Here is a 14314-nt window from a genome sequence, read left to right on the forward strand (position 1 = left end):
CAAGACATCAAAGAAAAGTAAACAAAAACAAAAAGAAAGAATGAAACATAAATCAAGTAACAGAACGTAGACTTTCTTTTTTTTTTTTTCCATGATATACACACGTTTCTGCTCTGATTTGGTCACCAAAGGATTTAAGGGGTTTTATTTATTTATTTATTTTCAATCTGGTCATTGTGCTTAAGTGAAGACTGAAAGCATTCAGACTGAAAGTGACGTCTTCGTAAGATCATGAAAATCTTAAGCACTCGCGTCTTAAAGAATCCTGGATACGCTGTCTTGACGCTTTTTTCAAACGAAAACAAGAAAGATAAACACGAGGTATTTCAGTTACTGCTTGCGGTGATGTTCTTAAAAAAAAAAAAAAAAAAAAAACAGGAGACAGTCGAGAAGAAAAAGTTCAGACCTCGGACCTACACGCCTACGTCAAACCCTGGATGTCTGCTGTCAAAAAAAAGGCACGATGCTTTAAAGTCAGGCGACAAGGTGGGGTTTGTTTCTTCAAATCCGCTTTAACAGCTTAAAACCCCCCTCGAATAAAAAGAAAAGTTCAGTGCATGTAACTACATTCATGAGGGACCTCATATACAGTGTAAAATTAACTCGTCACCAAATTGCACTGATGTTTAATGATGGACTTTCGGTCGGCAACGCCGGGTGTCGGATTATTAAAAGACACGCGGAGATTTCTGACCACATGATGAAAAACAAAAAACGTGGGAAAGAATCGGAAAACCCACGCTCGCATTAACAGGCAAGGCTCAAGTTTTTTTTTCTGCTTGCCTGTTGTGTTTTTCCAAACATAATTCCATAATTGCAGGTAAGAATTTGTCTAATGCTAACTAGTTAAAGAAAAGATGATAAAAAAAGGTTTGTTTTTCTTCCATTATCATTCTGAGCTTCATACTAGCTACGCTGTCAGATTCAATTAGCAAAGCTAGCTAGGTACACTGCGTGCGCTCGATCAATCTCGGTTACTTCCTTCCAAGCGTTAAAAAAATCTATACAAGTTTCACAAGAGGTTCTGTGTTGCAGAATAAGACAAAACAGCGCTTATAAACTTTTTTTTTTTTTTTAAACAGCGGACCACATGCATGTTGGGACTGGCCCGAAAAACACTTGAAGCTGACTGAAAAAAAAAAAAAAAAAAAAAAAAAAACGTGTCTCCATGTCATGCACGCACAAAATACCCGATCACCCGGTCACCCGTCGGTGTAAACGCGAAGCGAATAAGATCACCCTCTGAACCTACCGCTTTAGGTATTAAATTATGGTACAGTCCGAGCAAAAGGTGAGTATCGTAGTGAATATTGAAGCCTCTCTGGTGAAGTGTGCACTGGGAATTTCGCCACAGGTTATAGATCGGGTCGCGCATTAATTAAACGTAAAGCTGCAAACGACGCAAACGCTCGTCTCGCCAGCTTTATCACTCGCTATGAAATGCCTCTGTTGTAGGAGATCTGAAATGCCAATGCAAATCAAAAATATATATATTTTCTTGATTTAAAAAAAAAAAAAAAAAGTCTGTTAAAGTTAAAAAACTGTGAAAGTCAAGACAAATCGACTCTAGAGCGCCTCCGAGTGGTATATTCCATGTACAGATATAAAGATAAGGGCCTGCTTTAGATCGAGAGAGAAAGTGTGTACGTGTGTGCGCGCGCGCACTAATCCGAGTACCTGTGTGCAAGCTGGTCATATAAGTGATGTGCTGTTTCTCAAGCAGAAAGACAGTAAAGACAGACAAAACAAATAAAAGGGAAAGGGTTTATCATTGTCATCATAATTACCATTTCGTGTGTGTGCGTGTGTGTGTGTTGGATAGGTTCCTCCATTTCCCATGCAACCCCGGGGAAGCGATGTACAGTTACAGTCACTGATGAGAAACGACGCTCCATAGCTCACAGTTCCCTTGCTTGAGGTGTGTGAATGTGTGTGTGCGTGCGAATGCGTGTGTGTGAGTGAATGTGTTTTTCAGATTGAGTGAACAGCACGATCACTGCCAGGACTGCGGGGGGAAGTTGTTGACCTCGGCCATGTCTTGAACAGCAGAGCCTTTGTAGCTGTACGTCAGCTTGATGCGCATGCGCAGTTGTTGCTGTAAAGGTAAGAGCAGGAGTCAGGTGTGTTCAGGTACTAACGCAAGGTCAGATCTCTGAGTTTAACACAAGTTAAACCCCTGGAATCCAAACTGTCTAACAACAGGAATGTCAAACTCTTTAGCATGTTAGCTGTGTTTACATGGACAAAAAAATATATATATCTGAATGAAAATAAAAGTGCGTGATGTGATCGCAACAAAGCGCTAAAACACCCGTTTCCAACAAACTATCGATGTGAAGCAGGATTTTCTCCAGTGACAGCAAGGAAATGGAACCGAGTAGACATAAGGCATTTACACTTGTGCTGGGTTTCACTTCAGGTGTCATTACCTCCCATCGCCCATAGATGGGGCTGTGTCATCACATGGAAAACGAGAAAATGTAGTGACACTGATTCTGCGTTATGTTATGATGTGTTTATTAATGATGTTTATTATGCTATGGTGCGAGTGTGTGATGATCGCCAGCCCTTGGAAAATCTTTTATATAAAACTGGTGCTATTCAATTAAATTAAATTTTAATAAAATTTTGTTTGTATGCCGCTTTTAACAATTGACATTGTCACAAAGCAGCTTTACACAATCAAAAGAATTTATTTAAGTTTGTAAGTAATGTCAGTGTGCATGAACCAAAATGATCAGACAGTCCCTGATGAGCAAGCCGAGGGCGACGGTGGCAAGGAAAAACTCCCGAGATGGCAATAGGAACTTAAGAGGAACCAGACTCAACAGGGAACCCATCCTCATTTGGGTGAAACAGAGAGCAGGAACTGACTACTGCCCTATAATGCCCTATATAGTGTCACTGCTTAATTAGAAAGGTGAATGTTAAAAGCTTGTTGCTGAACAAAAATCTAAAAAAATCTAAAAAAATCTAAAAAAATAAATAATGAATACGACTGAAAACTTTACAATGAAAGAAAGAAAAAAAAAAGTGACCTCTGATAAAGCAGTAAGTAACTCGTCCACTGCAGTGGGCCATCTAGCAAAGGCACATGCTGAATCATTCTCTTTTTATGGGGGCGCCGTTACTTTTATTCTGTTCGCCCAGTGTGAAGGGAGCACTTAGATTGCATCACATCACTAGAGAGCCTTGGCGCGCATGCTTACGAGACTGAGGTTTAATTAAAGAACATCAGAAATACAAATATCGTCTTTTTTCATCATCATCAAAGTCCATGTAAACACAGCTATTAAGACCTTGTTAAACTTGTAGAACCGAAAAAATTATAATTTCAGAAATTGACCTGTAAGGAATGTTAAATTTTTAAAACATTAGTTTTTCCAGACAAAACATGTACAGTCATGTGAAAAAATTAGGACACCCTTTGAAAGCATGTGGTTTTTTGTAACATTTTTAATAAATGGTTATTTCATCTCCGTTTCAACAATACAGAGAGATTAAAGTAATCCAACTAAACAAAGAAAACTGAAGAAAAGTCTTTTCAAGATCTTCTGTAAATGTCATTCTACAAAAATGCCTATTCTAACTGAGGAAAAAGATAGGACACCCTCACATGTATTCCCTCTTAAATTGGCTCAGATCTCACACAGGTATATCACACCAGGTGCACATAATTAGTAGATCGTTACTCTGCATGTTGAATGAGGCTTGCCCTATTTAAACCTCAGACATTTAGTTTGGTGTGCTCCTGACTGTTGAAGTGAGAGTGAGCACCATGGTGAGAACAAAAGAGCTGTCAGAGGACTTCAGAAAAAAGATTGTAGCAGCCTATGAGTCTGGGAAGGGATTTAAAAAGATCTCAAAAGATTTTGAAATCAGCCATTCCACTGTCCGGAAGATAGTCTACAAGTGGAGGGCTTTCAAAACAACTGCCAACATGCCCAGGACTGGTCGCCCCAGCAAGTTCACCCCAAGAGCAGACCGCAAGATGCTAAAAGAGGTCTCCAAAAACCCTAAAGTGGCATCTCGAGAACTACAGCAGGCTCTGACTACTGTTGATGTAGAAGTACATGCCTCTACAATCAGAAAGAGACTGTACAAGTTTAACTTGCATGGGAGGTGTGCAAGGAGGAAACCTTTGCTTTCCAAGAGAAACATCGAGGCCAGACTGACATTTGCCAGAAATAAAGTTGACAAAGACCAGGACTTCTGGAATAATGTTCTTTGGACAGATGAGTCCAAAATTGAATTATTTGGACACAACAGCAGAGGACATGTTTGGCGTAAACCAAACAGCATTCCAAGAAAAGAACCTCATACCAACTGTGAAGCATGGAGGTGGAAGTGTCATGGTTTGGGGCTGCTTTGCTGCAGCAGGACCTGGTCAGCTCACCATCATAGAATCCACGATGAATTCTACTGTGTATCAGAAGGTGCTTGAAGAACATGTGAGACCATCAGTTAGAAAATTAAAGCTGAAGCGGAACTGGACCATGCAACATGACAATGACCCAAAACATACTAGTAAATCAACCAAAGATTGGCTGAAAAAGAAGAAATGGAGAGTCCTGGAATGGCCAAGTCAAAGTCCAGATTTGAATCCCATTGAGATGCTGTGGGGTGACTTGAAAAGGGCTGTACGCGCAAGAAACCCCTCAAACATCTCACAGCTGAAAAAGTTCTGCATTGTGGAGTGGGGTAAAATTTCCTCAGACCGATGTCGAAGACTGGTAGATGGCTACAAGAACCGTCTCACTGCAGTTATTTCAGCCAAAGGAGGAAACACTCGCTATTAGGGGCAAGGGTGTCCTATCTTTTTCCTCAGTTAGAATAGGCATTTTTGTAGAATGACATTTACAGAAGATCTTGAAAAGACTTTTCTTCGGTTTTCTTTGTTTAGTTGGATTACTTTAATCTATCTGTATTGTTGAAACGGAGATGAAATAACCATTTATTAAAAATGTTACAAAAAACCACATGCTTTCAAAGGGTGTCCTAATTTTTTCACATGACTGTATAGCGGTTAAGATAAACAGCCAAACGACTCAATAATTCAATAACTTGTAATCAAGCGCTCACCTTCTGTGGATTAAGAACTCTGATGACTTGTGTGACGCTTCCCTGGTTGAGTGCTGGGATGATGTTACTGCTGGGGGAGAGTAGCTGCAGCTGGAACGTCTAAAATAACACCACACATATCGATTAGGATGCATGTCAGGAAGACGACGCTGACATTAACGTCTATTAAAACTATGGCAGAGACGTCGAGGACGCCAGACCTTTGGTACTGCGGCCTGGAACACGAAGTCGGCCATGTCTGCCTCGGCGGAGTTGGTGGCGTGGATGGTGATGACTGAAACGTTAGGGTTCGGGTTGGACCTCTCGAAGGTGAACTCGATTTTCAGGCCGTTCTTGTTGTACGCGATCATTGGAGGGATAGCTAAAAGAAAAAAAAGGAAAGAAAAAAAAAGTTAGATTGTGCTGGTTTGAAAGCAGCGTAGACGGATCGCGCAGACGTTACAGTGAGTTCACCTGCTGCGGTGTCGTTGAAGAGCGGCTGCGAGGAAAGACCGTCCAGAAGAAACGGTGGCTGTGATACAGGTACGGAAGGAGCAGGGGTGGGGGCGGGACCACCTGTGAAGACAGAAGGAAATATTATTATTATTACCACCTAATTGGCCGAACAAGAGACGAAGGACGGAGCAAAATATGAATAAAAACGAGAGACGAATGACCTACCAGAGAGGGACAGATCCCCAAGCAGGTCGAGCAGCTCTCCGCCGGCAGAGGCAGGTTTAGTGGGCGGAGCCGTCTGGATCACGGGGACGTCGTTACCACCGAGCAGGTCTAACAAATCATTCGCCTTCAACATGGCATGGAAATAGAAAATAAATCAATATCGTTCAAGAAAAATACAGAAATGTTTACTTTCTTTTTTTAAACTAGAAAGCTAGAAAACTTTAAACTAATTTACTTTGGATTAATTTGTTTAAAAAGTGTCAACAGTATAAAAGTTCCTCAAAGAAGGAAAAGCTTTATAATCAAATAAAATGTTTGATGAACAGAAGGTTTTACATGAAACACTGTAGTTTTCTCTGGACAGTTAAAATGTGTCTGTAGCTTTTCTGCATACTGTATAAATAACTTGATCCCGACGATTATTAAAAAGAAATGTATAATTTGTTCCATCATCAAGATTTATTTCACATAGTTTAGACATTTATCCCATTCTGATTGGCATTTATTTCTGATGTTTACATTTAAAGTTGGTTTCAAATCTGTAAAAGGTACAGAGCATTCGATCTTTTTTTGGCGGTTTTGTCTACTTGCTCAGGAATGTTTAAATTTAAATGGGGGAAATATTGTTCAAGTTAAAAACCCTATTTAGATGGAATTAAATGTCCATGGCATCCTTGTGTACATACTTTTGATTGAGCTACATGAGTTGGTCTGTAATTTTATTTTCCCCTCCCCTTTATCTCAACCCCCCGCCCTTATCTATAAGATTCTGGAAAATATGGTAGCATAGCAACTATGTTCATATCTACATAGGAATGGCATAAACAAACAGTATCAGTCAGGATTTAGGCCTCATCGCGTCACTTTCCTCATGTTACTTGACCTCAGTGCAGCTTTTGATAGACACTATTGATCATAGTATTTTTCTTCACAGATTAGAAAATAATCTAAGGAAGGGAACAGCCCTCTCCTGGCTCAGATCCTATTTGACTGATCGTTATCAGTTTGTAGATTTAAATGGTGACCATTCTGCATGTTCTCAAGCAGAGTTTGGTGTTCCACAGGGTTCAGTTTAAGGCCCACTGCCTTTTTCTCTTTACATGCTTCATCTGGGCAACATAATTCGTAAGCATGGTATTAGTTTTCATTGTTATGCTGATGACACACAGTTATACGTGTCAGCAAAACCAGATGAGAAAAAACAGATTACTGAAGTTGAGAAATGTGTGCAGGACATAAGAGACTGAATGTTAATTAACTTCCTTCTGCTTAATTCTGATAAGACAGAAGTTCTAGTCATAAAATCACAAGCAGCTAGAAGCAAGCTTTCTGATCACACTGTAACTTTAGATGGCCTTTCTGTTTCATCAAGTGCAACAGTGAAAGACCTCGGTGTGATTATAGATTCCGGCATTTGTTTTGAAGCTCATGTTGACAGAAATATTACCAGGACAGCATTCTTTCATCTCAGAAATATTGCCAAGATAAGTAATATATTGTCACTAAATGATGCAGAAAAACTAGTTCATGCTTTTATGACCTCTAGGTTGGACTATTGTAACGGCTTACTGTCTGGTGGTTCAACTAGGTGTATAAACAAGCTTTAGTTAGTCAAGAAGCTTCACTAGAACCAGAAGATACGAGCACAATCACCCCTATCTTATTTTCACTTCATTGGCTTCCTGTGAAATTTCGCATTGATTTTAAAATACTACTTTTGACATATAAAGCATTAAATGGTCTCACGCTGCAATATCTGAGTAAACTGGTAGCGTCTTACGATCCGCCACGCCTACTTCGATCAAAGGATGCAGGCTGCTTGTCACTACCATGTATTATGAAAACTACAGCAGGGGACAGAGATTTTTCTTACAAAGCCCCAAAGTTCTGGAATAGTCTTCCAATTAATGTTTGCTCTCTCATCTTTTCTTCGCTCTCTCGTCTCTCTGTCGAGCCATGCATGTCGCTCCTGTGCTGCCAGTGATCCAGAACCAGAAATCTCGTCACATGGATGCCCCGTGTGGTCTGTCTGGAATGTGTGTGGTGACTGGGGGCAGTTCTACTTTTCCACGAAGACGGCCCTGTACTCGGCTGATGTAGACAGCTGTTTTCTGAGGACTTGTGACTGTAGTCGCTCGATAGTTCAGGACTGGAGTTTCCTACAGTCTACCTGAGCCTCCAATAACAAACTGGACTCAATTTTTTTACTTAAACACATGTTATACTGAACTTTCAGTCTCTCACAATATGATGCAGATCAATCCCTGCTATCCGTTTTCACCCAAATGAGGATGGGTTCCCTGTTAAGCCTGGTTCTTAGGGTTTCTTTCTAAGGTTTTCTTCATACTTAAATAATTCTTTTGATTATGTAAAGCTGCTTTGCAAAAATGTCAATTGTTAAAAAGAGCTATACAAAAAGTTGAATGAAATTTTCTTATTTCCTGTTTTGTGCCACACTGATTTCATGCCTTAGCTAGTTTTGTTAATTTATGCTGTATGTAGCACTGTGGAAACTTAACATTGTTTAGTTTTACTGTGTACCGAGCCTACTTGATGTCTAATCTTTTTACATCCATCCAGATGCATGCCTGTGACTTTTCTATACACATATTGCTTCATTCTTGTGAAAAAAAAAAAGAGAAAAAAATTCTGATTGCAAATACTTGCTATAATTGCAGGCATATCAGTGACCTTCACCTACATAAACGCTTCCCGAATCACAAGAAAGCCAAAAAAATAAGAATTTTTTAAAATTTGCTTAAAAAAAAGAACCACTTGATCATATACTTGGCCTGAGCGATAAAACCCTGACTATAGAGCCAGCCTGAAAAAGCAGAAGAAATAAAATAAATCGGAAAATCATTAAGAAGAGAGAGATCCCACCTCAAGATTAGAGAAACCACCTTATCAGATACAGGAATCAAGCATGATTTGATAATCAATACACACACTACATTTTCTCTATACTGACTTTGTGTCACTCACTGATGCAAAGCTCACATAATCATGTGACGCGTTAACTGTTCAGAGAAACTCGCGGCTCCTGTGGTTGCTTCATTGCGTTTGTTCCATTAACTAAATCGATTTCAGCCAAATAAGGTTTAAGACAATTTCTCCACCCTTGTTTTAAAGCTCTATGACGCGTCAAGGATCCTGCAGTGACGGGGGTACGCCCAAGCAGCCACACTGAGTACTTTCGCTTTCAGGCGGTCGTCGCGATTTGGCCGTTGTAAGGAACAGCCCGCCGCAGGTACAGGGGAGCGACATGCCCTAAATTCAGTTTTTCTATAGCCATGCTGGCTCAGTCACTTTTAACTCTCATCTGCTGAGGTTAACATAAAGACTGCAAGTGGCCTTCAGGCCTTTAATGAACACATGCAGCTGAGAGCCACCTGCGTTTTTCTTTGCCACTGCGATCACTTTGTGTCATCCTGCCCAGTGGATACTGCTTCTAAATCACTCATGCATATCCTTATTTTCTACATTACCTTCTAAATTTTTCTTACCATAATTCCCACCTTATTTCCTCTAAATCTTCACTTTATTAATTAATAACCACCCCCCCTTTTTTATTTTATATTTTACACAGGACCTCGCTTCGTGCCTCGAGTGAAGATCTTACAGATGTAACAAAACGGCAGTTTATAATTAACACTAAGAGACTTTATTAATTTTAATAAGGAGAAGACAACAAGCTTTGTACATCATTCACAGCATTGCTGAATTAGGTGAATACGGCCAAAAATCTCAGCTCTAAAGAGATGAAAATGACAGACAGCAACTCAAGGATGAAACGCTTACTTCTTAAAGTGCAGTTTTGCAGTCAGGCCTCAAAAAGACACTGAATCATCCTCCTTTAATGAGCCATCAATCACACTTGTTTTGATCAAATATCGAGTCTTACTGGTCATTTATATGAAATATGATTATAAAATCATACGGAGTCTACTTTTATGAATATTGACACAAACTCAAAAGAACTAATTAGCTTTTTCAATTAACTTTTTTCCTCCAAGACGTTAGAGCTCAGACCCAACTTGATGTCCCTTAAAAACCGCTGCAAGGATTAAAAAACACTGACTCGAGCAAGACTAATCAGAGCTGCTGTCAGAGTTATAATGAGCTCATCAGGTCTACTGGTCAGTCGATGGATCACTCAAAATGCTCATCACTCAACAGCTCAAACCCAACTTGATGTCGTATCCGTTTTTATTTTAAAAATATATAAAAGTTTTCAACCCCCACGTTGATTGAAAACCCTTATCGATGCCAGTGCTTACATCTCACCTGATTTGTCTGAGCGATGCTGGGAGGGTGTTTCGTGTCCAGTGCAGAAGGTTCCGTCTCCCCATTGGTCTGTACGATCTCCGTCGGGCCATTAGTGGCCGTCTTCTCCATAATAGGCATTCTCTCTAATAACGCCGGCCTTCGTGAGAGAGAGATGGTGATGTGGAGTAAGCTCGGTAACCCAACCTCCTTTATCGATCATGATCGGTTAGGTTGCATGTGAAAGTGTGTATCTGAGCTCTTACCTCATGTGATCATATTTCTTAAAAAGTGCATTGTACTCCACAGCTCTCTGCTGTAACTCCACGTCTATGCTGCTGCCGTATATGGACACCACTTTCTTTATTCGACTAAGGAACAGGGGAGAAAAAAAAAAAAAAAAACATTACATGACTTATAAAACAAACTATACATTAATGCAAGTGTGTATAATAAAAGCTTGGCTTACTTCACACCGCTGAAACGAGTGGACAGCTTCATGATGGCAGTCAGCGAATAACCCCGTGTCACGGGAGCGGACAAGTTGGAGACAAGAAGACCTTCCAAAACATCCAAGACTTCATCTTCTGTCACCTGTGAGCAGAGGAATAAAGAGCCAGCACTTTACACGAGAGGGGAAAAATGTGTAGGCTCATTTAGAATTTTTTCATTATGCACTTAAATTTTTTTTTAAATTAATGTTTCCCTTAACACCATCTCTTATTCTTAATGAATCAAGTAACTTCACATAAACCAAGAATAATGAATGATAAAATGATTAAAAGAAAGTAATTCATATATTTAATTACATTCATATTTCTTTTACACGATTGTATTAAATTAAAATATTGCTAACAAGAAAATGCTCTCAGGCAGAGAGAAACAGAGAGACAAAACCTCCCACCTGACTAATTAGTAATCAACAACAACCTGGAGCTGTTTGGATGGTTCTTGTCACATGAACTGCACTTCGGAAATTGATTTATTGTGTGCTTTTAATTGGTTTCATCTCTTATGTTATTCGTTGCAGCGGCACAGTGGTGTAGTGGTCGCCTTGCACCACCAGTGTCCGGGATGGAGTTTGCATGTACTCCCTGTGCTTGGCGAGTTTCTCTGGGTACTCCGGTTTCCTCCCACAGTCCAAAAACATGTAGATTAGGCTAATAGGCGTTCCCAAATTGCCCGTGGTGTGTGAATAAGTGTGTGTGTGTGTGTGTGTGTGTGTGTGTGTCCTGCGGTGGATTGGCATCCTGTCCGGGGTGTACCCCACCTTGTGCCCTAAGCCTCCTGGGATAGGTTCCAGGTCCCCGTGACTCTGAATACAGGATAAAGCTGGGCGGTTAATGTGACGGAATGACGACATAAAGCCCTGCCATCCTCTTTCTCCATTCAAATATATTAAACCACCAACCACATATTTATTGACATCTCTAAAAACCATCTCCATCTGTAAAGGCTTGACCGCTGAGACGGAGATGCAAACAAAAACCAAGAGTGCGCTATCGAGCTCTAACGTCGTGCACAGACCGATATCTACACAATTCTCTTCCACTAGATAATTTCCGCAAGTAGATAATTTAAAATAAAATTCCACCTGTAAATATTCTTCCCGCTCCCCTTAAAGTCCTGCACACTCTAAAAAGAGACCAACATTCTTTAATTCCAGAGAGAAGGGACTATTCACACACAACCTCAGATTCCTGTGGCATCATCTGCACATGCGGTTCTTGAGTTACTCTGACAGGCGGAGCTCAAATGATGGAGTGCTATAATATTTACCTGGATGGGCTCCTCCTCCTCGCACTGGCCCGACACCAGCAGGTCTCCGTACTCTCCTATGCACCAGGACGCCACCTGCACCAGAGGTTGCTGTAGAAAAAATGCAAATAGACATAAATACACTCAGCATAAACGAGCACGCGGGTACAGGGGATGACGTCGTCTTAAATAGCTTCGCCACCTGCGAGATGTCGTCCAGCAGGGCTTTGTAGAGTCTCTGCACGGTGTACGCGTGCATCTCCACGCTGTTGGTGATGAGTTGGATGAGGTTCGGGACGGAGTCGTCTCGGACGTAACTCCCTGCCTGGAACGAGAGAAAAAAAAAAAATGATGTTACGTCCAAACTGCAGCAAGGATTAACAAAAAATAAAACACTCTTCATTTAAGACTAATCAGAGCTGCTGTCAGAGTTATAATGAACTCATCAGGTCTATTGGTCAGTCGATGGATCACTCAAAATCCTCATCACTCAACAGCTCAGGAGCGTCACTTTAAAATCAGGTTTATTTCTATCAATAAACATTGCATTATATTTTTTTCTGGATTTTCCTTCTTTAGTCATTGCATCTGGATAAATCTACTTCATCTAAAACACCTATAAACACAAGGCAAGCATCAAAGAGAAGATGATTTACCGTTGTTAACACCCTCATTATGGTGTCTATGTGCCATCTTTTAGAGGGTGCATACCTGGGGAGAAGAAATAAAAATATATAAATGAATAATAAATATGTTTAGACATTTTAGGTCAAATAAATCTAATGCTTGAGGTCATGCTGTCAGAAATGAATGTGTCAACAGCGTCATGCTCTGACGATGGATCACTCATTTTATCATCACACAGCAATAAAAAAATAAAAAATAAAAATAAAAATAAAAAAAACACAGACAAAAATTACTCCTGCTTCAGGTTTAAATAAATTAAACAACACGAGAAAGCACAGGAATTCAGTTTTGTTAAGCAACGGTTATTTGGGGTGGCAAAAAAAATTTGACTTAGAGGCAGGTTCATATTTTTTGAATAGAAAGAAATTCATATCTACAGCAAACTGAAGGTGCTATAAATTTTGGAACTTTTTGTATGGTTAACAGCTTTTCTGCCACGCAAGATCGCCTACGAACCACAACAAACCCCAGGCTTACTTCTCGGCGGCGAGAAAGACCCCTGACGCGCAGTCGGCTTTGAACTCCGGGTCACATGAGTCCAGGAAGTACAGCAGCTCCTTCATCATCCCGCGGATGTTATTCCCGTTCACCAGGGCGAAACTCAGCTCCATGGCACGTCTGTGGAGAAGAACATAACGCAAGATCATCACTCAGAGCCGCGCCATTACTGAGAGAAGTCCAAGTGATGACACTAAAAATAAGACTTTTTTTTTTTTTTTTTGATTATAAGAACCTTTTGATGGAGACATCCAGGTCTTTCAGACAGTCCACGATGGTACTCCGATGCCTTTGAACTGCGTTGTGGTCTGTCTGGACTGTTTTCAGTAAAGAGGTCAGTGCCACATATCTAAATTGGGGAAGAAAAAGAACATCAAGGCATCATAAGAAACAAAAAAATAATACTTTTTAGAGGGTTGTCAGATCCATTCAAAAGGTCCATCAGAAATAATCACATTTTCTTGGAAACACGTTCTGTATTAGACAGACATTTTAAATGTGCAGTGCACATTATGTCTCTCTGTACTCGGTTAAACATGCGTATTTGAGTATTCGATACCGCAGGGGGCAGTATGCATCTACTTGGTTTGTGAGCCACCATTAGACATAAGAAAAAGAGAAGTTACCATTCGCACGATGGCAAATATTATTGATCTTGACATTTTTTCTAAAATAACACACTTGAGTGCCTTCCTGGTAGGTGAGAGGATGAGATGGTGCGTGCTACATGCACACAGAGATTTCAGGGACGACTAACGGCACTAATGATGTCGTGTATTCTTCCGTTCTCAGGTACAATATCTATATATTGGGCTTCAATATCTGATTTGATGCTGTACCACTCTCGAGACCAACTCTACAAGCATACTCGGTCATTCAGAGCGATTGTGTTCTCACTGATCAAAATGAACCAGACTTTGAGATCAAGTGTTCTCTAAAACATATTCCTAATATGAGAAACCCTATGTGAATTAAACTAATTTATTCCATCAATACAAAATAAACCTCTCTGAACACACACTTGCTTTGTTCCAACTTACCTTGGTGCAAAAACCCCAATCTTGGCAACCCCCTGATTGTAAACTGCTAATAGCCTTGCAGAAATCTGACTCAGAACATGTTAAAAATAATAATAATAATAATAATAATAATAATAATGAGGCTTGTCCACCAAGAGTGTTTTTTATTATTATTATTATTATTATTATTATTATTTATGCACGAAAAGGAAAAGCAGCTACCTGATGTTTTTGTCATTGTTGAGAAGAAAACGACCCAGGATATTAATAGCCAATACCTGTAGCAGGGAAAATAAAAACAAAAACAAAATAAAATTAGGCTTCATATTTTTCAAAATCAATGA

General features: G+C 40.0%; 1 protein-coding gene across 1 annotated transcript in view; it reads right to left on the reverse strand.

The window, feature by feature from the left end:
• Window positions 1–786: 786 nt before the first annotated feature.
• The window catches only part of ap1g1 (adaptor related protein complex 1 subunit gamma 1), a 34876-nt gene continuing 21348 nt past the window's right edge, over window positions 787–14314 (reverse strand). The window contains exons 10-23 of the mRNA XM_053513222.1: window positions 14193–14248; window positions 13187–13300; window positions 12931–13071; window positions 12423–12477; window positions 11969–12091; window positions 11788–11877; window positions 10478–10602; window positions 10275–10379; window positions 10030–10168; window positions 5743–5866; window positions 5536–5637; window positions 5283–5443; window positions 5083–5181; window positions 787–2095 (exon numbers count right to left, since the gene is read on the reverse strand). Of these exons, the coding sequence (XP_053369197.1) occupies window positions 1994–2095; window positions 5083–5181; window positions 5283–5443; window positions 5536–5637; window positions 5743–5866; window positions 10030–10168; window positions 10275–10379; window positions 10478–10602; window positions 11788–11877; window positions 11969–12091; window positions 12423–12477; window positions 12931–13071; window positions 13187–13300; window positions 14193–14248 (1536 nt within the window). The 3' untranslated portion in view covers window positions 787–1993. The remainder of the gene's footprint in view (window positions 2096–5082; window positions 5182–5282; window positions 5444–5535; window positions 5638–5742; window positions 5867–10029; window positions 10169–10274; window positions 10380–10477; window positions 10603–11787; window positions 11878–11968; window positions 12092–12422; window positions 12478–12930; window positions 13072–13186; window positions 13301–14192; window positions 14249–14314) is intronic.

Source organism: Clarias gariepinus, chromosome 15 (genome assembly GCF_024256425.1).
Source record: "Clarias gariepinus isolate MV-2021 ecotype Netherlands chromosome 15, CGAR_prim_01v2, whole genome shotgun sequence".
NCBI lineage: Eukaryota > Metazoa > Chordata > Actinopteri > Siluriformes > Clariidae > Clarias > Clarias gariepinus.